This window comes from Misgurnus anguillicaudatus, chromosome 19 (assembly GCF_027580225.2).
Source record: "Misgurnus anguillicaudatus chromosome 19, ASM2758022v2, whole genome shotgun sequence".
Taxonomy (NCBI): Eukaryota; Metazoa; Chordata; class Actinopteri; order Cypriniformes; family Cobitidae; genus Misgurnus; species Misgurnus anguillicaudatus.
In genome coordinates, this window is record NC_073355.2 from 34,471,875 (window position 1) to 34,495,125 (window position 23,251).

Here is a 23,251-nt window from a genome sequence, read left to right on the forward strand (position 1 = left end):
GGCTGATCGATCTGCGCGGCTTTATTTTTAATCTTTAAATTACTTTGTAAAAATTAAGGTCAGTTCAGTTTCATCGTATTGTGTTATTTTTTTTATTTTTTTATGTTTATTTATAATGCGCAAGTTTCTATTTATTCTACCTCAACTGTTAAACTTAAAAATAAATAAATAAAAATAATTTTAAACTTTCGAATATCGCTCTCGCGATACGTTATTGTCATACAATCTGCACACATGCGCACCGACGCATAAAGCTGAGCCAACATGGCGGACATATGGCTGCAGTTGCAGCACCGCCTCCTGTGAGTCAGAAGGCTTCAGGAGGAGCGCTAGTGTAATGACAGCTCAAAGCTGTCCACGTCAACACTGAGCTACCACCATGGACTGCGCGGCACTGGTAGGATTTATGTGTCATTTAATCGCTATTTTTAATGTATTTTACTCACTGTCACGTTGAAAGACTAAATCACTTGGATTTCTTAGCACGTTCACAGTTTATGTCTTTGAATCTACAGAGAAATGTGTTTTCGGTTCCAACTATTTGCGCCTTATAATAATGTACGGCTTAGCGTGCTAACTTGAAACATTATTTTTAGACACTCGACAGTTTTAAACTACGGGAAAGATTTCGAATGATAGTTAAGTACAAACCATCGTGCATGTAATGATTTTTTTCCTCGCGAAATTGTTGTGGGCAGAAAGCGACCGGATTTTTTGCGAAACAAACGCATATGGTACATTTATGGGACACAATGTATCGTACTATTTTACCGTCTATGCCACGCAAACTATAAACGGATGATACATCGTAGAGTAAGAAGGAAACAATGGTGAATGTTCACTTGTTGCACTGAATTGCTCCAATTATTGTAATTTGCTCTGAAAGTTTTTGTGTCTGGTAATGGAAGATGTGGGTTTTCAGAGTAGGACGTGGATGCCACGTCTTCTGCGCGTCTCGAGTGGAGCGCGCGCTGTCTGGATGGTGCGCGTGATTGATTCCACAGGTGGATACGTGGATCAGACCAGAGTTATTGCTCACAATGGCAATTTTAATTGTCTTGACCTATATAAACAAAATGTAGCCCAACTAGCAGTTGCAAAGTAGCAGCACTCCTCTTTATGCGAAGGATAGGATAATTGCTATATTTAACTTTTTTCCAGACTATTAGGCCTATTTGCTTATTAATTAGTTATAGTAGTTAAAGGATTATACTTTATAAACTTTTAGAGCAATGTGTGTGTACACTTCCAGCAAATGGGAGTTCTCACAGTTTATCTAGGGTGGAGTTACTTTGTTGGGCCCTGAAGGTGTGTATGGAGACGTTTTACAAAATATACAATGACAAACAGGATCCTCTTCCAGACGATGTGAAAAGCCATTTTTTCCTCTGTTCACCTGGCCCAAGTTCTGTGATACACTCAGGCTCTGAATCAGTGGTAGTCAGTGCATGACAGAACTTTGGCTCGGATGGACCCAGTTGATGGAGTGGATTGTGCGAGCCAACAGACACAGACAACACTGTCTGCCTAGATTTTTCTTTTTCAACTTGTTTTTGTTTTTACTCTACGTGATTTTATAAAGTGGGATATGTCTCTGGATCAAGATTGGAAAAAACCTACACCAAACCTAAGCATAATTTATCCCTTAAATGAGAGGAAAATTGTAGTGCAGAGGCACATAAACCTGGTTGTAAGCCTAAACTTCATATTAACTGTAAATGTATACCTCTAATCTGGTTGACAAGAATGTTGTCCCAAAAACATTTCTCATTTGGTAAAATGACGAAGGCCTTGGTCTGCATTATCTGCATTGTGAATTTAGTTTAATGGCGTCTGTGTTATACTTATCAGATATGCAAGCTGAACAACTTCACTAATGATGAATGCTAAATGGTAACTTTATTGTGAATGTTTTTTTATCAGGAACCATCGCTCTACACAGTGAAGGCCATCTTCATCTTAGACAATGATGGGAACAGACTGCTTTCAAAGGTGCGTAGAGCAAGATCTCCTTTTATTTATTTATTTTTAGGTTCATTTTGGGTTACACATTTTTGGAAGAGTTACTAAAGGTAAAATAACTGATTATAGACCTATATATTGCAGGGGCTGATAAATTGGCCGATATTTGGTATTAAAATTTTTCATAAAAAAATTCATTTGGCCAATAAAAGCTGTTCCTATTAAAAATACACTTTGATGTAAAGCCAAAGTCTGACAGACAGTAAAATAAACAATAATTATTCACTTTTAATGTGACTGTATGTTGGTTTATGCACAACAAACACTCTGGCTTGCACCAAAGTCTTATTTAAACAGTAGCGTGAGGTGTCAGATTCGCAGTACATATGTATCATATGTCACCAAATACTTTAAAAGGGTGTATTTATAAATATTATGCATAGCAAATGTTTATTTAGTTTCATAAAATTTCCCTTTGTCTCTCATTAAACAGTAATTATTTGTGTAAATTGGACACCCTGCTTTCTCAAAATCAGCATCGGCCAATAAAAAAACCTATATCGGTCAACCACTAATCAGATTTAATAGATTGTTGCATTAATGCATAGATGATCAGAAGTCATTATGTGCTTATAATAGTTTATATTAATTAAAGGGGCCATGGCATGAAAATCTTTTCCATGTTAAAGTGCTATGATTGGGTCCCCAGTGCTTCTATCAACCTAGAAAATGTGAAAAAGATCAACCCAGTAACTTAGTTTTGGTAAAACATTCTCTACAAGCACATAAAAAAATGGTTTGTTAAAATTTGGCTCTCCTTATGATGTCATAAGGAGCTCTTATTAGAATAATACCTGCCCTTAATCTGCACTATCCAATCACAGCACTGACATTTAGTGCAGAGAAAAAGAGAAAATAATTCACAGCACAATTGAGTTTGCAACAAACCACCATCATTGTGATCTGTGTTTGCACTTCATCAGCTCATTTGAATTTTAAGGACACACCTAAAACGGCACATTTTTGCACACACCTACAAAGTGTCAATTTTAACATGTTATAATAAATTATTTATATGGTATTTTGAGCTAAAACTTCACACATGTGCTCTGGGGACACCAAAGATTTATTTGACATCATAAAAAAGTCTTGTGCCATGGCCCCTTTAAATGCATAATTGTGCTACTTAAAAACTAACATTCCTGTAGAGTTTAGTTTTAGGTTTAATTAAACACACTATTGATGGTTTCAGTAGTAACAACATAAACAAGCGGCTTTCGTGGAACACACGTAACTTCCAATTAACTCTGCTAAGAATAAATAACAACAAAATCTTTTTAAATTATTTTATTTATATAACAATCAAAATAATCAAGTAGATTACCTAGGAAAACACAACATGTGTTATTTTCGACGAGGTTGTTGTTTAGGAGTTCAGTTTAGCAACTAGTCAGACCTTTAAAAAAAATTGAAACCGGAAGTAAAGTTCCAACCAGACGTGTAGGCTGTGTCCCAATTCAAAGGCTGCGACCTTCTAAGGACGTATTTTAAGACCGATTGCGTCACAGCAGCGCGACTTGAGGCTAGTAAGGCCGTCCCAATTCAAAGGATGCTTAGAATGAAGCCTCAAAATGCGTCCTAATTTCTCCGCGCTGTTAAGGATAGAACGAATGGATCCTTAACAGACGAGGATATCCCAAGAGTCATTGCGCGTCTATACAACGGCTGCATATAATGGCTGGATATTGTAAAATAAACAATTAAAACCTTTATTAAATAAAAGTGTATTTATCAGAAAAAAAAATTCTTGTCACTGTTTTAGTATTATAAGTTATGTTTTGTGTTAATACTATTCTTTTTATGTTGCGTATATTTCTACAGTTAATTGATTTGATATACTGTACAATGAAAAAAAATCATTCAATTTACTTAGTTTTTTTAAGGTAAGTTGTTGCAATCAATTTATTTAAGCTACATTTAAACAAAAGTTTTTTATTTTACTTTACTAATCTTTTTTGTTTAAATGTAGCTTAAATAAATTGATTGCAACCACTTACCTTAAAAAAAATGAGTAAATTTAATCTACATCAACGTGTCATTTTAAAAAAAATATATATATATATTTTTCTGATTTCATATTTATTTTAATAAATCCGAAACGTCTCCGCTGTGTCCTGCTGACAGGCGCGGTGGGCTTGTGCACCAGGTGACCCCAATTATGGGTCCTCCGAAGGTTAGACCGTCTCATTTCAGTTCTCTTCGCGAACTTCTGAAGCTTCCACCTTGATAGACCGAGTGCTCACCTTTTAAGGTCGCATGCTTATAAGGTTGCAGCCCTTGAATTGGGACACAGCTGTGTAGCGAATTAGCGGGAGGAGGGAAATAATGTTATTTGAAACACTATGAACCTCCGACCGAAACACTACGGGGATTCCCAAGGGAATCTTAGATTTTAGCTCAAAGGGAATATTATGTATAATTAACTGTAATTAATTATACAAGTTTATCAGGCTTTACCTGGCGTAGCAGAATTAATAATAACAATTAATTAATATGTTCGTCCACCGAAGACATATATCCATAATCGTATATTAACGTCTAAGAAATGTTAATTTCATGGCCTTTAAAATTAACCTTCTCACTGATATACAGTGCTACTCGCAGCGTGTAGCTGGATCAAAAGGCAGAATTAGTGACTTTACTTTCAGGAGCATTGAACACAGAAACAATTCAATTGTGAAAATGCAAACCGGTTTATTAACTATAAAATGAAGTACACATAACGACTAACTAAACATACACACATACAATAACATAAAACATAGATGAGAAAGTAAAGATTGAAAAAGCTAGAGAGAGAGAGTAAAAGATTGGCAAAGCACTATTGCTTAACATCTGCACAAACCATCGGAAAATCTCTAAGTAGCGCCTTAATTTTATAAGGGGTAAAGCTTAAACATCAGCGAGTAAGACAAGTTTATACTTGCATTTGGCTCTTTGTGTTTTCGTTGCGAAGTTTCTGCTGCACGCGGTGCGAGCAAGGAGAGAGAGAGAGTCCAGATGTGTTCGTAAGATGTAGTCCGTTAAGTTGTTTCGTAGGGCGGATTGGTCCGCGTGGTTTTCCGAACTCTAGCGCAAAGTGCAAGCCAGGAAGACTGTCCCGAAGAAAGACAGGGCTCAGAGAAAAGATGATGAATCCGAGGGACTCTGGTTGAGTCTCAGCGAGTTTCCAAACTGCGCTGGCGGGTTACCTAAGTAACCGGGCGATTGAGCGCTCATGAGTGAACTAAGCCACTGACTGAGATACTGAGCGAATTGAGCTATTGAGCGATGATCAATGAGCAATAAGCTATGAGCTAAATGAGCTATGATGGCTTGGGCGATAGGCCGTTTTGACCTTTCACACGCCCAGCCCATTTTGGGTGTATGGCCAATGTGTGCGCGGGGAAACAAGCCTTTGTTCTTTCAGACATCACATTTGCATTATGATAAAAGTTTGTTTCCATAACTCTTCAAATCGATACTAAATGACATTGATGCGGCTTATGGTAATATGATACATAGAAATGATTGGGAAATAAAGAGTAGATTAATTTGATACTAGACAAGACATGGGTTTAAGATCACGTTGAATAATAATTTCATACCTAAGATATGAACCATGCTACAGTGAACAAAATCTAACTAAAGTGTTAACACACAGTTACATCACACATACATGATCATGCAGTAAAGGGATATAACATATATATACATTAAAACAGCTCATTGTGATTTTTAAATGTGGTTTCATCACAGACATATAGTCTGTGCCCCCAGCTGTGTCTCTGGCAATCGTCGAACGAACGGCTCTCAGGTTTCTCTGGTGGGATCCCTTTGAACCTCCTTTGAAGACTGCATTTGTTTTAATTGTCGCCCACTTTACAGCCTTGATAGGTGGTAGATATCTGGGTGATTGTGTTATCAGGACACAGGGTTATCTAAAGTCACAATTTTAGGGCTGTTTACGATCCAGATGCCAAATGGCCTCAATCTGACTCCGAGCCATTTGCTACATATCCCCCCTTCATGGCCACCAGGGTCTTGAGAGACTTTGGTGGGCGATGGTTCAATAGGCGATGGTTATACAGGTCATTTGGTCTGGATGGCAGGTGTATCTTAATTTTCTGCAGCGCTTCGGTGTGCCTGCAGAGGGGTGATTTTGATGAGATTTGGCTCTTGCTTGGCTTGCGTGTCTTGCTTCCCATGGTTCCGCTTGAAGGCTCGAGGGACGGCAGCTGTGCACTTGTTCGCTGTTTCCTGCATCCCGCTGACTCTTCGGTACAGGATGAAAGTGAGGCCAAGAGTAAGGGCGTATCCTACTCCTGTGGAGAGGCACAGTACTGTGTCAGTGGCGGTCCAGGCTCGGAAAACAGGGAGGCTGTGCATAGCTGGCATGCGAGCAAGTGCCTGGAGGGCAGTGTCGATGGGCGTGACATCAATTAGTTGGGTCCCCCCTTCTGCAATCCTCATTTCCAGTTCAGGGTCTAAAGTGAAGTTGTGGTCCCTGAAAAAAGTAGAAATTTCCAGTTCGGTGTGGTACTCCTCACTGGGAAGGTAAAAGAGTGCGAGTTCATCGATGTGAAGAATCGCATCTTTTGGAACTTGAATCCACATCGTCTGGTTTGGTAGACTGATGCGGGTGGCTGTGTCGTGTTGGTCGTAGGTCAAAGTGGCCGTGCTGGCTGGGGTGTTGACCAGCCATCGGTCACCTACGATTTCAGCTTGGGTGTTAGTAACCTCGGCTCGTGGTTTAGCTGAGGCAGGACAACGAGAGTCAATCTTCATGGGCCGCAGCCCACAGATGCCGTCAGTGTTGTCCCGAAGGAAAGGTTTGCTGGGGCAGAGATAATGAACGTCTTTAGTGAGGCTGCACATGCGAAGGTTTGGTGCAAGGTACAGCTGTTCGTTGCTGTCATGGTAACCCACAACATCGGGGGTGCGTATTCTGATGTGAGTGTTTCCCTGCCAGAAGCCAACATTGACAATGTCTTTGACTCTGTAGATGTTGTGTGACTCGATGATTGGCAGGTTTATCAGAAAAGCAAGTTCGTCTTGTTCAGGGGCTATGCTTAGTGAGATTGCGCTACCTAGGGAGTAGGCCAGATGCGCCTGCAGGGTGTTTGTTGGGCCTGCAGTGGCAGAGGGTAAAATGGTCTGTACCAGGCTGAGGGGTACCAGGCAGGGTGGAATGGCTGCTGCGGCAGCTCCGAGTAGGGCTCCCAGGAACCGCTTGGGACGCTTGGTTTGTCCGCCAAGACCTGCCTGTGTGACGGTCATCTTCTGAAGTTGGTACAGCATGTGTTTGATGTCAGCCTCTGCGTGAATCATAGCGTTCTGCGCCCATCGTTCTCCTGCCCAACTGGTTTTTGGTGCTGATGCTGTGTAGTGTGCTCTGTAGACCTCACGGGGGTTGAGTCGGACATAGACTCTTTGGCTATGTGTTCTGCAGTTTGTGATTAGGAGTCCAGGTTGCTCTTTTAGGACGATGCCTGAGGCTGGACCCGGTGACACGATTTCAGGTTGCGACCATCCCCCATGTAGGCTGATGTACAGAACAGTGATCCACAGCAGCATCCTGGTGACAGAGAGGGAGAGAGAGAAAGAACAATAGGCGAGCGCTACAGGTCCTTGTTTGGTCAGGACAGTTCTCTTTCTTTTCATTGGCGGCTGTTCCCTAGGTGGCAGAGTTCTAGTGATGAGGCAGTGTGGAGAAGTTTGGTTCGTCCCCCCTTTACTATCATGCCATAATGTTGAGTGTCTCTTGACTTGGTTCTGGTGGACCCATCTGGAAATTGGTTCCTTCTGACTCCTGCCCATCCTGATCTGGTATGCAATGGGGGAGAGTTTGTCCACAATTTCATGAGGTCCTGTCCAGTGTGGCAGAAATTTCTTTGACAGCTGACGGTGAGCTGTCTGAATTGGCGGGGCGAAACTGTAGTACCAGATCTTGGTCGTTCGAAAAGCGAAGGTTGTTCCCGGATGAAGTTCATCCAGATACTGGTGAGTGGTGTCATTGGGTGCTGGAAAGCATTCTGCCAACTTTGTGAATTGGCAGATGACCGTGAGAAAGTGTTTGTTGCCCCTCGTTGGCCTGGGTAATGGTCCAACCCAGTCTATCTGGAGGTCTGACACTGAAAAGTTGACACCTCTTTTTTGAAGTGGTGCTCCATGGTTTGGCTTAGCCGGTTGGAACTGGCAGCAAACCAGACATTTCTTGATGTGTTCTGCTACATTGTGCTGCATTCCAGGCCAGTATGCCACCTGTTTCGGTGTTTCATAAGTGGCTTTTGTGCGGTGGTGTGCGGCACATGCTGTGTCATGCGCATACATTAGTATGACCCCCCTATGGGCCTGAGGAACCACAAGCGCAGGTGTAGTGCGGTCATCAGGGACATACCCGAGGATGTTGTGTTGTATGCGCAGCAGGTGCCTGACATCGTTGAGACGTTTGCGGGTTGGAGCAGCAGACAGGTCAGAGTTTGTGATAGGGTAGGTGGAGGGGTCTGAGAGGTGGTTTAACATAGCTTGGGTAGCGATGTTAAAGGCTTGTAGTTTCTGATGATCTGCATCATCCTGCATGACATCTGCATCTTTTAAATTTTGTTGAACTTGTGCGTCAAGTCCTGGGTATGGCTCTGAGTCTTTGGCTGGATGCAGATTGCAGAGCAGTGAACTTTTGAAGTTTAGGTCTGAGACGAAGTTCCCGCGGCTGGCTGGGGGGTCGTCCATGACCTGTGTGACCTGGCAGTTTACCTCAGATGATCTGGCTGATTGAAAGGGTAAAGGTTCTCGCACTTGAGCCCAAATTTTTAACTGTTTAAAGTCCATTAAGGGTTCAAAGCGGTCTAGCAGGTCTTTGCCAATGAGGAGAGGGTATGAGTCCATTGGTGAGATGTACACAGGGTGTATGATGCTCATAGGACCGATCGTCAGGTGGATGGGAATCACCTGTTGCAGTTGAACTTCAGTCTGGCTGTAAGACTGCACATTCAGCATACACCTTTGGGGTTTAAGAGTCAAATTTTGGGCCTTAGCTCTGTTCTGGAGTCTGGTGAAAAGCTGGGATGACATCAGCGTTAGGTCAGCTCCGGTGTCGACGAGGGCTTCTAGTTCAACCTCATTTTCCAAGGTGATGGATAGATATAGCTTTTTAGCTTCTCCTCTTTCGATCAGGTTTCCCAGGAGGCTTGGTACTGGGGCTGTTGTATTAATGGAAAGGCAGTCAAGGCTGGTTTCCTGTGACTCTGTAGGGAAAGAGACACTTAACACAGCACTCTCTGGTACTTGCAGGCTTTGATTGGTTGGTGTTTGAGATATTGTTTGTATGCCAAAGTCTTTGAATAAGGAGTCGGGTTTGTCTTCGTGGTCCTCCTTGTGGGGCCTCTTTTGGATTAACTCCTTCAATATTCTCAGAATCTCTGCTGTCTCAGACGTGTCTGTGTCACACTGTTTCGGGGGTAGTTCAGACTTAGATTTGCTCTGTGTGTATCGAGACTGATCTCTCTGTTGACTGTTACCAGTATTTGATCTGCCAGGTGCAGGACGGTTACCTCTAGGTCGTCGGCCAGGTTCCCACGAGCCGCCACCCTTCTGGTTGTCTGATGAGTTTGGCCGGCTCCATGACCTCTTGGCACGTCCCATTTGGTGCTTGGGACGAGCCCCTACATGGCCGTACCATTCCTGGCTGGCTGTAAAGTCTCTTGACCCTCTTGGCCCTCTGTTGAAAGGTCTTTCACTGTGGCGTTGTCGTGCGCCCTCCAGTGGTAGTTCAGGGTACAGTTCAGAGACAGGGAGAATGACAGGGTTTTTAACAGTCTTTTCAGAGGCCGCTCTTTGTTTACTATAAGCTTTATGGGCCAAGTCCCGCAGCTGCCTGGTTGTCATAGTGCGAGGGCAGGCCATAACCCCTAAGTGTTGGCTTACTGTGAAGTGAAGATTTCGCAGGAAGAGGGTCCTGAAGTTAAAGTCCTCCTCCATTCCTGGCTCATTCCGTGAGCCAAAGTAAGCTCGCCTGAGTCTGTTGTAATAGGCCTGTGGAGTTTCGTTTCGGCTCTGTTTGAGGTCCATCGCCGTAACAAGTCCTTGTTCTGACTCTGGATCCGAAAACTCTTCTATTAAGGCCTTTTGCAGCTGCTCGTAATCCATCTTGACGTTTTCTGGCTGCCGGTCAAGGAAACTCCTCACCTCACGACTGGAAGTAACCCGTAGCAGATACAGTTTGTCTCTTGTGGTTACATTTGGCAGTGTTTGCAAATAAAAGTCAATGTCCTGCAGGTAAGAGTGGATATCATAGCCACCTGCAGGCTCTGGGGTAAATGTTGGGATATTTCTAGCCAGCTTGTCGAGGTCTTTGGGTGCCACGCCGGGCATGTCTGCAGGTGACCTCGGGAAATTCGTCTGTCCCCACCCCCCTATGGTAGTGAGAGGTTCTGGGATGCTGGCTGATGTCTTTAACAGTGGGCTCCCGCCCCCCTTTTCAACAGAAAAGCTTTGGTGGGGGGGTGCAGGCTCACTGGTTGAATGAAAGGGAAAGGTTGCTTTTTCCCTTACTTGTTCAGCTTGCAGTTTATATGCATAAATGAGTTCTCTTTGGGCGGAGTCAAGGTCGTCCCTAGCCTGGTCTCGTTGCTGAGCCAGAGCTCGACCTTCATCTCGAGACGCTCGCAGGTGATTCTCACAGGCCTTCAGCTTGGCATCACGTTCCTTCAGTTCTGCCTTTGCTCTCACCAGAAGATGTTCAGCCTGCTGGAGCTTTCCAGACAGCTCTTCTCTGGCTGTCTTTTCCTGTTGCTCCTTGTGCTCTGTGTCTGTGCGGAGTTTTGACAAGGCCTCTTGGAGTTGTCCAATCTTGTCCTTTAGCCTCCAGTGTTCCTCCTCCGTCGATGGGTGTTGATCCTCTAATCCCTGTGTCAGCTGATCTAGACGATTCTGCGCGTCCTCCTGATTCCTCCGTGCCTCTGCTGCTTGGAGCTGTAGAGCTGCTGCATCCTCTTCCAGTTGGGCGATGTTCCTTTCGCCCAGTTTAAGCTGGATGATGAGGTTGTGAGCGATGGCACCTGTGATCTTGGCTATATCCTTGTGACTGTAGCTCCTCGTTGGGTCGTGGGCTATGAACTTGTCCAGGGTGCCGTCGAGTTGCTCTCTTTCCAAGTGTTGCAGTTCATTGGCGAGGTTGGGCAGGAGTTCAGATGTCACAGCGCTGAGCCAGGCCTCTAGCTGGTCCCAGTGGTTGACAGGGCTTGGTAATCTGGACATGTTGACACACTGGTAGAAGAGAAAACACAAAGAGCCAATGCGAGTCCGCACAGTTCAGCGAGCTACGGCAATAATATACATATATATGTGGCCTATAAGCTTATTATCAGGGCCTTTCTCCGGCGGCACAGATAATCAGTGTGGGGAAATAAGGGAAAAATTTTAGTAATTTGTCGCTTTGTTAAAACCTATAGGTCGCCTTGGACATTTGGTTATTCGAGCGTATTACTAATGAATTCTCCTAATGGTTTGTGCAGTTTTGCTCTTTCAACCCAAAATAAAGTGAATCAAAATAATTAAAATTAATTAATTATAATGATAAAAATAAAATAAAACATAAAGCAAGGTTGCTGGAAATGAAATGAAACAGGAAAGGGAAAGGAGAGGAAAAACAAATAAATGATAATAAAAAAAATAAAAATAATAAAAAAAATAAATAAAAATAATAAAATAAACTGAAAATGTGAATTGAGACAGCCAACAGACGAAGTCCTAAGGCTGGGGGAATGAAGAGGATAGGAGGTGGAAAAAGGGGTTTCCTGTTTCAGCTTAGCAGGTTCTCTACCCTAAATTTGATGACAGGGCCTTACAGGGAGAGGGCACTATGGAGTCATGCGAGTTAGGGGAGTGGCTTAGCTAGATTGGCTGAGTTAGACCCAACCTGATAGGGATCTGGTGCCTCTAGTGGCTACAGAGGGGAGAAAAGTGCATCTCTTTTACACCAACACTCGTTGACTATTTAAGGAAACCCAGGGTGGAACACAGAGACAAGGCGCTTCCCTGAGCACGCAGCCAAGAGTGCCGGGCCTTCTGCCCTCCCCACCTCGACCGCTCAACAGTCACACCCTTCACACCGCCGGGCCGCACTCAAAGGTGTCACCCACCAACTGGCACTGCCGCTAGGGCTTTTGTGTGTCAGCTGGCAAGGTTAGCGATTGGAGTGCCCGGTGGCAGAGGTTGCACTGTGTCTTGCTGCCTAAGGTGCTAAGGAGGGAGCTACCGCAGCACCCCGACTGTACACACTCGAGTCAGTTCAGCGGGACCGGTCTCTTGTAGAACTCACCGCTGGCGAAGCCTCTGATTCATCTATCAAGTGTTAGCTTTCAAGAGATGCACAGGGGCTTATCCTATTGCACCAGTTAAAACATAAATGAATTCACTGAGAATGGGACTTATGGGGCTGAATTCTATTCACAGTAAAGAATTGATTCAATTAAAATTTAAAATAAATCAAACTGCATTGAATTTAAATTTAAACTTAATTAAAAATAAAATCTCTACAATAGAAAAGAGAACAGGAGAGTAAGGAGTGAGAGAGACCAGCAAAAAAAAAAAAAATGAAATAAAATAAAAATAAAATAAATCAAAATGAAAATAAAAATTAAATAAAGAAATAATAAATTAATAAAGCCACAGCAATATTAATTATTATTTATAATTTAAGACCATAACATTCAATATGTAGGAAATAAAACTACAAAGTAGTAGAATAACCTAGTTATTGAAGTAAGGTCAAAAATCCAAGTTTGATTCCTGTCATACACTCCCAAAAGAGTTTATGAGAGGACCAAACGAGCTTTTCCCACTAGATGGCGATATTTCGCCCAACAAACAAAGAAAGCGGAAGTCAGACGTAGAGTAATGGAGAAGAAGAAGTGTTAGACACTCAAGACTGACATCTAGTGTTAGAACTAGGTAGTACGCTTTAAACTGACAAAGATTCGCTTCTATACAGTAATTACATCGGCGGCCGCTGCGTTGCTAAGACGACGGATGTAATTTGCTCGTGTTCAGCCGGTGCCTCTTTTGGCTTACGTTACCGGGACACGAAATAAACAAGAATCCAACGTGCTTTATCATACGTTGTGACTATAAATACTTGATCAAGTTTTTATCTCCTTTAAAATTGAAAAGTCTTACCCTCGGTGCTTACAATTTTAAAAATCCACGTACGTGAATAAAATGGAAAAATACAATAGACAGCTTCTCTAATTGTAAATCATTTCCTGGAGATTTAACAAAAAGGCCTGATCAGATGGGAGTGCTCACTCGACCACCGCTTCGCTCTAAATAAAGGAATTCTACTCTTTATTAGGCGGAATCAGACGGTAATGCAGCGTATTTTTTTAATACGGTTACCTTAAAGACTGCAGTTAACTATACATAACAGGGGCGCGAGTCTGTTACGTCCTGAAAATGATACAGGAAAATACATTTTCATTCATACAAAGAAAGAACGAAATCAGTTATAGCTGATAGTTCTTTTTCATTCACACAATGCAAAAACACATTTGATTTGTAACTGGTTTGCTCAGAAAATAATGTTTAAATCTGCCCGCGCGTTCTCCACCATTATATGTAGCGAATTAGCGGGAGGAGGGAAATAACGTTATTTGAAACACTATGAACCTCCGACCGAAACACTACGGGGATTCCCAAGGGAATCTTAGATTTTAGCTCAAAGGGAATATTATGTATAATTAACTGTAATTAATTATACAAGTTTATCAGGCTTTACCTGGCGTAGCAGAATTAATAATAACAATTAATTAATATGTTCGTCCACCGAAGACATATATCCATAATCGTATATTAACGTCTAAGAAATGTTAATTTCATGGCCTTTAAAATTAACCTTCTCACTGATATACAGTGCTACTCGCAGCGTGTAGCTGGATCAAAAGGCAGAATTAGTGACTTTACTTTCAGGAGCATTGAACACAGAAACAATTCAATTGTGAAAATGCAAACCGGTTTATTAACTATAAAATGAAGTACACATAACGACTAACTAAACATACACACATACAATAACATAAAACATAGATGAGAAAGTAAAGATTGAAAAAGCTAGAGAGAGAGAGTAAAAGATTGGCAAAGCACTATTGCTTAACATCTGCACAAACCATCGGAAAATCTCTAAGTAGCGCCTTAATTTTATAAGGGGTAAAGCTTAAACATCAGCGAGTAAAACAAGTTTATACTTGCATTTGGCTCTTTGTGTTTTCGTTGCGAAGTTTCTGCTGCACGCGGTGCGAGCAAGGAGAGAGAGAGAGTCCAGATGTGTTCGTAAGATGTAGTCCGTTAAGTTGTTTCGTAGGGCGGATTGGTCCGCGTGGTTTTCCGAACTCTAGCGCAAAGTGCAAGCCAGGAAGACTGTCCCGAAGAAAGACAGGGCTCAGAGAAAAGATGATGAATCCGAGGGACTCTGGTTGAGTCTCAGCGAGTTTCCAAACTGCGCTGGCGGGTTACCTGGGTAACCGGGCGATTGAGCGCTCATGAGTGAACTAAGCCACTGACTGAGATACTGAGCGAATTGAGCTATTGAGCGATGATCAATGAGCAATAAGCTATGAGCTAAATGAGCTATGATGGCTTGGGCGATAGGCCGTTTTGACCTTTCACACGCCCAGCCCATTTTGGGTGTATGGCCAATGTGTGCGCGGGGAAACAAGCCTTTGTTCTTTCAGACATCACATTTGCATTATGATAAAAGTTTGTTTCCATAACTCTTCAAATCGATACTAAATGACATTGATGCGGCTTATGGTAATATGATACATAGAAATGATTGGGAAATAAAGAGTAGATTAATTTGATACTAGACAAGACATGGGTTTAAGATCACGTTGAATAATAATTTCATACCTAAGATATGAACCATGCTACAGTGAACAAAATCTAACTAAAGTGTTAACACACAGTTACATCACACATACATGATCATGCAGTAAAGGGATATAACATATATATACATTAAAACAGCTCATTGTGATTTTTAAATGTGGTTTCATCACAGACATATAGTCTGTGCCCCCAGCTGTGTCTCTGGCAATCGTCGAACGAACGGCTCTCAGGTTTCTCTGGTGGGATCCCTTTGAACCTCCTTTGAAGACTGCATTTGTTTTAATTGTCGCCCACTTTACAGCCTTGATAGGTGGTAGATATCTGGGTGATTGTGTTATCAGGACACAGGGTTATCTAAAGTCACAATTTTAGGGCTGTTTACGATCCAGATGCCAAATGGCCTCAATCTGACTCCGAGCCATTTGCTACAGCTGTAATCGCGTCACTGCACGTGCGTCCGATGAAACCATCTAAAACCAGATAGTCCAGGTATCTGTGTTCGTTTAAAAAAAAAGTGTTTTAAATCTCAACTGCATAAAGTCACTGAGTCATTCTAAAACCCCCAAAACAGCCCTGAAACATATGTTCAGTCGTCAGAATATGGAAATGTGATTTATGCATTATGAATCACCATTAATGTGCTGTAAAACTCTGCAATTTCAGTACTATGACCCTCAGCTCTACCCATCCATGAAAGAGCAGAGGAATTTTGAAATGAATGTCTTCAACAAAACCCACAAAGCTGACAGTAAGTTTTAAATTATTAAGCAGCATTTGAATAACCAATACTATCAAATGTATTTATCACAGTGACTAAACAATATTGGTTTGAGTTGCCTCTTAATCATTCCTCCTGTCTTTAAATAACCTGAATAAACTGATTCTAGTGATTTACAGCAGCCCTCACATTTTTGGCCCAGTTTTTGAATATCTAAATCTGATATTTTGAAGAAAGCATCCCAAAATAAAACCAGATTCCCAAACTGTTTCCCAGTGGGTTTTGGTCACATTTGCATGGTTCCAGCGGGCCTATAGGTCAAATTACTGGGAAACAGGGTGGAGAACCTGTTACATTTCACAAATGTTTTTGTCACTTGCCCTGTGGGGTTAGGGTGTAAGACACCAGGGCAACAAAGCCACCCTGATCATCTCACCTGTTCAAGTGTTTGCTTTTTTTACATGGTCCGAATACATACCTCTTTTGTCTCCAAAAAAGTGGAGACAGGTGAAAATGTCGGGTCTGTCAAAATTTTAAGAACAGGAGGTTTTTGATGCAAGCTGTCGCTTAATTCTTTTGCCAAATACTTGTAAAAGTGAATGCATGGCTATTTACTTGGGTAAAAAGATGTAAAAATAGCATCGACCTGATAGTAATCAGACACCTGGACCTTTTGGGAATAAAAGACTGATCTGTAGTATCTGTAGTATCTGTAGTACTGAACTGATCCTATTTCAGCAATAGACATGTCATGTGGGCTGCACTCCTTTGTGCATTAAATGTATTAAATACCCCTCATCTTTACAAAAAAGTCTGATCTTGGTTAGCTTGTTCACTTTAGTTAAGTTCAGTGGACTATATGTCGCATTTATTTAGAAAATTATTTCACAAAATCCAAGCCAAAGAACAGACATTTAATCTGGAAAGTTATTCAACTAAACAATAGGAGACAGAACAGCAGGCTGAATAGATGTCTGTACGTTAAAGTAATATTATCAATTATTTAAACGATAAATCATAGCATACAGAACTTACCTGGAAGGTTGAATAGGCTAAATTAACCGAACAAGCCAACTAGCGTGAAGTTCGCATACTCGTCATTCCACATTACTTAACCCATTGAATTACATAAATACAGAAGCAGCATATGGCGGACTCTCGCAGCTGTAGACTGTAATGTTGTCTCTTGCCTCATAAATGTCAAAATTAATTCATACTGACTGACTTACAAGGCGCACCTGACTATAAGACGCAGCACCAGCCAAGTTATAAAAAAAACACGGCTTATAGACCGAAACATACGGTATTTTTTATTTTATATTTAGTAACGTTTTTTAAGGTAAGTGGTTGCAATCTATTTATTTAAGCTACATTTAAACAAAAAATATTAGTAATGTTAAATGAAATATAAAACTTTTGTTTAAATGTAGCTTAAATAAATTGATTGCAACCACTTACCTTAAAAAAATTATTAAATTCAATGAATCATTTTTTTTCAGTGTACTTGTAATTTGTACATAATTATTTCATGTAATGCATTACATCTTTAAATATTTTTTTGAGCTAAAATAAATGTCTTATTTCGTTTTCTCCATGCAGATGAGATTGCTTTCGTAGAGGGAATGACGATAGTCTACAAGAGCAGTATAGACTTGTTCTTCTATGTAGTTGGCAGCGCACAGGAGAATGAGGTAAGTCCTCCATACAGATGAGCATAAAGCCATAGGTTGTGTGACTTATTTGCATGTGACATCAACTCTTTAAGTTTTATTTATACTGGTGAGCCTTTAAATATTTGATTATTTTTCTTTGTATACCAGGATGTGTTATTTGTTCTTTTCTTTTTTATATGTCTTGATCTCAGCTCATGCTCATGGCAGTGTTGAGTTGCCTGTTTGAGTCTCTCAGTTTGATGTTAAGGTGAGTTCATACTATGATATCCATAGAAAGTTTATACTTTTTTGATGTTTCAGAGGTTAGTTTAATTTATTTGACATTAAATCATTTTTGGTTAATGAAATTCCAGTTTCTTTTTCTGTAATTAAAAGAAAATGTGCATAAACATTGTTTCTTTTTTTATGCAGTATAAGTATAAAAGGACTGAGGCTGTCAGTCACTTACATTCTGCTAAACTTCCTTTTTCTTTTTTGTTTTACAAAGACTTTTGTGTATATGTTTGGTACAACTTGAGTAAATATTACGTTGTATTTGTGTCATTCTGGCTCCTTAAAGCTAATTTATGCCAGAACCATAGAAATATGTGACCCTGGACCAGTCATAAGTCGGCAGGGTGTATTTGTAGCAATATCCAACACTACACTGTACGAGTCAAAATTATATTTTTTTAAAGCCAAAAATCATTAGGATGTTAAGTAAAGATGTTTTGTAAATAATACTATATATAATATAACAGAACTAGTTTTTTATTCATTAAATCCATAGCTCTCCTGTTTACTTAAGTTTAGTGCAGTCTTGACCAGTCCAATGTGGCTGTGACGTTGTTGTACGATTCAGTGGTGAGTGCGGCATCTGTGTGAGCCTATGGTCAGAATTCCCTGAATTCCTAGTATGGAAGGTTTGCCGGTTCTTTTGTGGTAACCATAGAAACTGGTGGAGACATAGCAGAAATGAAAACCTTTTTACCAACCTTTTTTCAAATTATTATCCTGTGCATGTGCACATTTTTCTCAACAGAAAAAATGTGGAAAAAAAGACTCTGCTAGATAATATGGATGGGGTATTCCTGATGGTGGATGAAATCATTGATGGAGGGTAAATATACATTCTTCACTAATATTCAGGTTGCATACAACATACAAAAGTCACTTTTTGGCAGTTTCCCGGACAGGGTTTAGATTAACCAATGCCTAGTACTGAATTATATTAAGACATTTAAGTACTTTTTACAAACAAACCTTACAAAAAACAACACTAGTGTGCATCTTGAGACAAAACAACGGCACTGATGATGATATGTTAAATTAAGGCAGTGCAAACATGCATTTTAATCTGGGACTAGGATAAGCCCTTTTCGGGAAACCGACTCAACAGAATATATTTACTGCACTCTAAAAAAACATTTCAACAAGGTTGTATAAAATATGGACAAACCTAACTGCTAAGTTTAAATAAACATATGCTGGACTTTTTTCCATGTTTAAGTTCTATAATTGGGTCCTCAGTGCTTGTATCAACCTAGAAAAGGTTCTCTGCAAGCATGTGAAAAAATACGTCATTGAAATCTGGCACCCCTTATGATGTCAGAAGGGGATAAAACCGCCCCTTAAACTGCACTATCCAACCATGTCACTGCCATTTATTGCAGTGATCAACTAATTTGCATTTAAAAGGACACACCAAAACCGGCACATTTTTGCTTACACCTACAAAGTGTCAATTTTAAATATGCTATAATAAATTAACTATGTTGTATTTTGAGCAAAAATTTCATTACATCATCTGGGGACACCAAAGATTTATTTTAAATATTTAAAAAAGTCTTGTGAAATGTCCCCTTTAAACCTAGAAAAATCCATATAACTACCCAACATTTTGGGTTATTTAAACCACACTGTCAGAAAAATGGTGAAGATTTGTACTCCAGCTGTCACTGGGGCTGTACTTTTTCAACAAGTACAGCTTTGCACCTAAAGGTTTATATTAGTACCTCATAGGTACATTTTGCTATTACAGAGAGCTTATTTGTTCCTCAAAAATGCGTTTCTCAATGGTAAATAAATATTGGTACCAAATGTGTACTATCTGTGGGATAGCTGTCGGGTTTGTCCATATTTGACATAATTATGAAATGAATTATGATATGATTTTTTTAAGTGTTCATTTGGAAACAAAATCATGTTATCATTATCTCGATGGTTATATTTATTTAAAATGTACATTAATATTGATATTTTTAAATATGGGTTAAATTCAGTACCTCTGACAGCCTTACGTTGTTCTTTTTTGTTCATAGAGTGATTTTGGAGAGTGACCCTCAACAGGTCATTGAGAAGGTCAACTACAAGGTAAGAGACGAGATAAAGAGAAACAATATTTTTCATGATATAATGAGCTGTTAGTGTTTGCATTATATATTTTAACATGTTTTAAATTGTGTATTTTGCTTTTAAATGTTTTTTTTTCATGTTAGCCTACACAGCAAGTTATCTAACCTGCTTTGATAGCTAGATCCCAGGATCTTGTTTCCTGTTTAAATAATTTCACAATACCTCAGCACATCATTTTATTTTGACCGGAATTTGCCCTTTCTCTTCCAACTGTGTCGGTTTCATATTTTAAATGGAACAATAGCAGGACTAGTGTAGTCTTCCATTTGATTAAATGAAATGCAAATTACATTCATTCGAATTTAATTTGAGTTTTGCTTTTACGTAGTAGCCGGCTTCTAAAACTAATTTATCACTCAAGTAAACAGACAAGCTTTAACTAAATGTCCCCTCTCTTGCCCTGTCAGTATTTGTCAGAGCAAGCGTTTGGCTTTGTCCTTTTTGATTACATCACTGGGAACGTGGAGGGCCAAGGAGAAAGACGCCAGCTCTTGTAACCTCGCTCTCCTCTGGTTTAGTGAGAGAAAGAGAGAGATGAGGGTGAGAGAGCGGGCAGGTAACTGCATGGCATGCACGAGTGTGTGGAAGAGCCAGAAGCAGCCAATCAATATTAAGCAAACGTCATGCCACGCTCCCTGATGTCCGACCATAAAACTCTTTCTGTGGAGTGGGAACACTGAATCACATGAGTTATGCTTACAGGCACTCACTCGATCAATGGCATGATCTCAGTGTAACAGACCTCAGTACAGACTGCTGACGGATGGGTTATAAATCCAGTGGGCAGTGCTATAATATACACAGATTTATGTTAGCTGAAGAGTTGATGTGGTTGCCGTTGACCTAACACCTAACAAGTATTGCATTTTGCACGGATGGTTGATGCATTCGTTGTTTCATTTCAGTTTCTCTGCGTTCTGATTGTTTTACAGGCGGAGGACAGCCCATTATCAGAGCAGAGTGTGGCACAGGTACAGTACACACACATACACCTTTACACACATGCAAAAGCATGCACACAAACATTACCTTTCCTTGATGTTAAATTGACCTCTCTTATAAGATATCTTCTTTAATCTAACCATCATTAACATCTGTGTTCATTTAATTCTCATTCTTCCCCACTAACCTTTAACCCTTACAGCACATCACTGAGAAACTGAATATCACATCTAATGTAAGTGCACACTTACCTGTGCATGCACGTGCACGGGCCTGTTCAGGGTGTATGTTTTGTTTTTCCAAATGGAAACAAGACTGTATAGAATAGAAGTATAAATTATTACATTTTTAATTTTTTATGAAAAAAATTCTGAATACTGTAGTATTTGATAGTATAGCCCTTTAAAAATAGACTGCACGTCTGAAAAAGCTTAGTAGCGCTATGAGTCCAATATTGCGGTTTTCATGCGCCACCTCGTGGCCATAATATGACATTTTCGGGAAGTGAGAGTTCACCCAAAAATTAAAAATTGTCATAGTTTACTCACTCTCATGTTGTTATAAATGTATGAATGTATTTGTTCTGATGATTTAAAGCTTGTAGTCTAACTTATATGCATATCCATTTGTAAATTTCTGTAGGATATTATGTTCATATTATTAGGCTACACACCCCCCTTTAAATTATTTCCATAGTATCACCTAATCTGGCACCTATACAAATACTGATATCCTGAATCTGATCTAATTTAATCAAACTGATCAGAGGCCCCATTGACTTCCATAGTATTCTTTTGTCCTACTATGGAAGTCAATGGGGCTCATGATCGGTTTTCGTTTAACATTTTTCAAAATGTCTTCCTCTTTGGTCATCAGAGCAAAGATATTTATACAGGTTTGTAACAACATGGGTTAGTAAAAGAAAAACAAAATTTTCATTTTTGGGTGAACTCGAAATGTTGTGTTTAAGAAATGAGCACCTCATTGCTGTTCTGGAATGATTTTTTTCCCCATTTATTTATGGTGTTTATTGGGCAAATTATGTATTTATTATTTTGGTTTGATTCGGGTTAATACATTTTTATTTTACACTCTAAAATCAAATTTAATTGATTTATTAATTTTATTTTTAACCCAGCTTTGGGTTAAGTTAACCACAAAAGTATTTATATTTTACCCAACAATGTGTTAAAACAACCCAGCTAAGGAAAGATTACTACTCAACGGATTGAGTTAGTCCTTTTTGGACCCAATGCTGGGTTAAAAGTAATCCAGCAGTTTTTATAGCGTACCTTGATTTAGTGGTCATTTACAACATAACCAAAATATTACAAAAAATAAGACTTCATGAACCAATTTTACAACACAGACTAATTTTATGCTACAAACACGTTATTTTATACAGAGTAATGGAGGTCAGGTCATCCACTTCTTTACTGAAAATCTTATTTTATTTCTTTTAGGTGTTGCAGTCAGCAAAGGAGCAGATCAAATGGTCAATTCTGAAATAAGTCAAATAGCCTACTTTTTGTGACTTGAAGGAATAAGTAAATTATTAAAGTGAATTGGGAAACAATTTCTTTTTGTTTTTATAAGTTGTAATTTAATTCATCATAAAAGTAGTGCATAAGGACAGTTGCATCTTATCTTTTGTTTATGTATATTTATTCTTTTGTTGAATATTTAGGGTTTTTTGAAATGATGTTTTTGCTAATCAGTTTTGGAGCAAAATATCAGCACTGCACATTGTACTTGGGTGTTTTGTCTAAAGCTGTTTTTAAAATAATTTACATTTTTTTGAAGCAAACATATTGTCTTTTGATTTTGATAGAGATCAGCTCCTATGATTGTCAAACATGGTTTGGTCTTTTGTTACAATAGATTTGATGTTCTGTTACACCATGTAAAAAATTATCAAAATTACTATTTTAGTTGTGTAGCCAAATGCATTTTAGTGCATTAAGTCATAAGAAATATTTGAATAAGACCATGCAATTTAGATGTCACCACATATTTTAAGCTTACCTAAAAAGCATTTTGCAATGTTTCAACAGCGATATTTTGCTGTTTCACAAATGTATGATGTTACAATGGATTTTTAATTTTGCTTAAAATTATAAAGATTATTATATTAATATGGGTCTGTTAGCATTATTATATCAACAATTGTCTGGCAAGGCAAATACACACTACATAGTAATTTAGTACAAGAATAAATAACTTTTTTAAATAATGGAAATAATATATTTTGTTTACTAGAATGTTTTTCTAGGAAATTAAACTGCACATACCACATTCTCCCGTTTAATTTGTTTCGTTTTTTACTATGGTTTTGTCACCACAAAGTAATAAATATGGTTTTGATAGGAGTTGTGTAGTCGTTTGTTTTTTTTTGAGTCAGCGAAAAGCGCATTGTTGCTCCTTCTTCATTGGTGAGAGAAACGGTCCTGTAGACCACTAAGCTTTGGTTAATCGTGAATATTCAACATAAGCCTGCATAAAAGTACCATTCATAAAGAAGGAAGGCGTGGTTTGTTCAGCCATTGGATGCTGTAGGCCAATGGCAAGCGCAAAGTCAGGTCTCCACCTCCGTGCTTCAACCAATTATATGCCTGTCAAAGCAGGAGTGGCCAAAGTT

At 39.7% G+C, this 23,251-nt stretch overlaps 1 protein-coding gene across 6 annotated transcripts; it reads left to right on the forward strand.

Annotated features, from left to right (window-relative positions):
- The first annotated feature begins 242 nt into the window (after positions 1 to 242).
- On the forward strand, positions 243 to 22,982 carry copz2 (COPI coat complex subunit zeta 2). 6 transcript variants are annotated; one of them, XR_008641830.2, is made up of 11 exons: positions 243 to 397; positions 1,924 to 1,992; positions 15,550 to 15,634; positions 17,204 to 17,295; positions 17,469 to 17,524; positions 18,299 to 18,376; positions 19,578 to 19,629; positions 20,079 to 20,227; positions 20,604 to 20,642; positions 20,816 to 20,848; positions 22,077 to 22,982. XR_008641830.2 is itself a non-coding variant. In XM_055194568.2 (10 exons), exons 1-10 carry the CDS (start codon positions 380 to 382, stop codon positions 22,122 to 22,124), a joined length of 570 nt encoding a protein of 189 aa, XP_055050543.2. In that variant the 5' UTR covers positions 244 to 379; the 3' UTR covers positions 22,125 to 22,982. The 6 variants fall into 6 exon arrangements, 2 of the variants coding, with proteins under 2 accessions (XP_055050543.2, XP_055050544.2); XR_008641828.2 differs by having other exon boundaries at positions 20,079 to 20,211; XR_008641831.2 differs by lacking the exon at positions 20,816 to 20,848.
- The last annotated feature ends 269 nt before the right edge of the window (positions 22,983 to 23,251 follow it).

Bases quoted from the DNA above. Each gene is read 5' to 3' on its own strand.
- copz2 (XM_055194568.2), top strand. The intron at 17,525-18,298 runs GTGAGTTCATAC...TTTTCTCAACAG, and splicing joins TCTCTCAGTTTGATGTTAAG to AAAAAATGTGGAAAAAAAGA. The intron at 19,630-20,603 runs GTAAGAGACGAG...ATTGTTTTACAG, and splicing joins TTGAGAAGGTCAACTACAAG to GCGGAGGACAGCCCATTATC.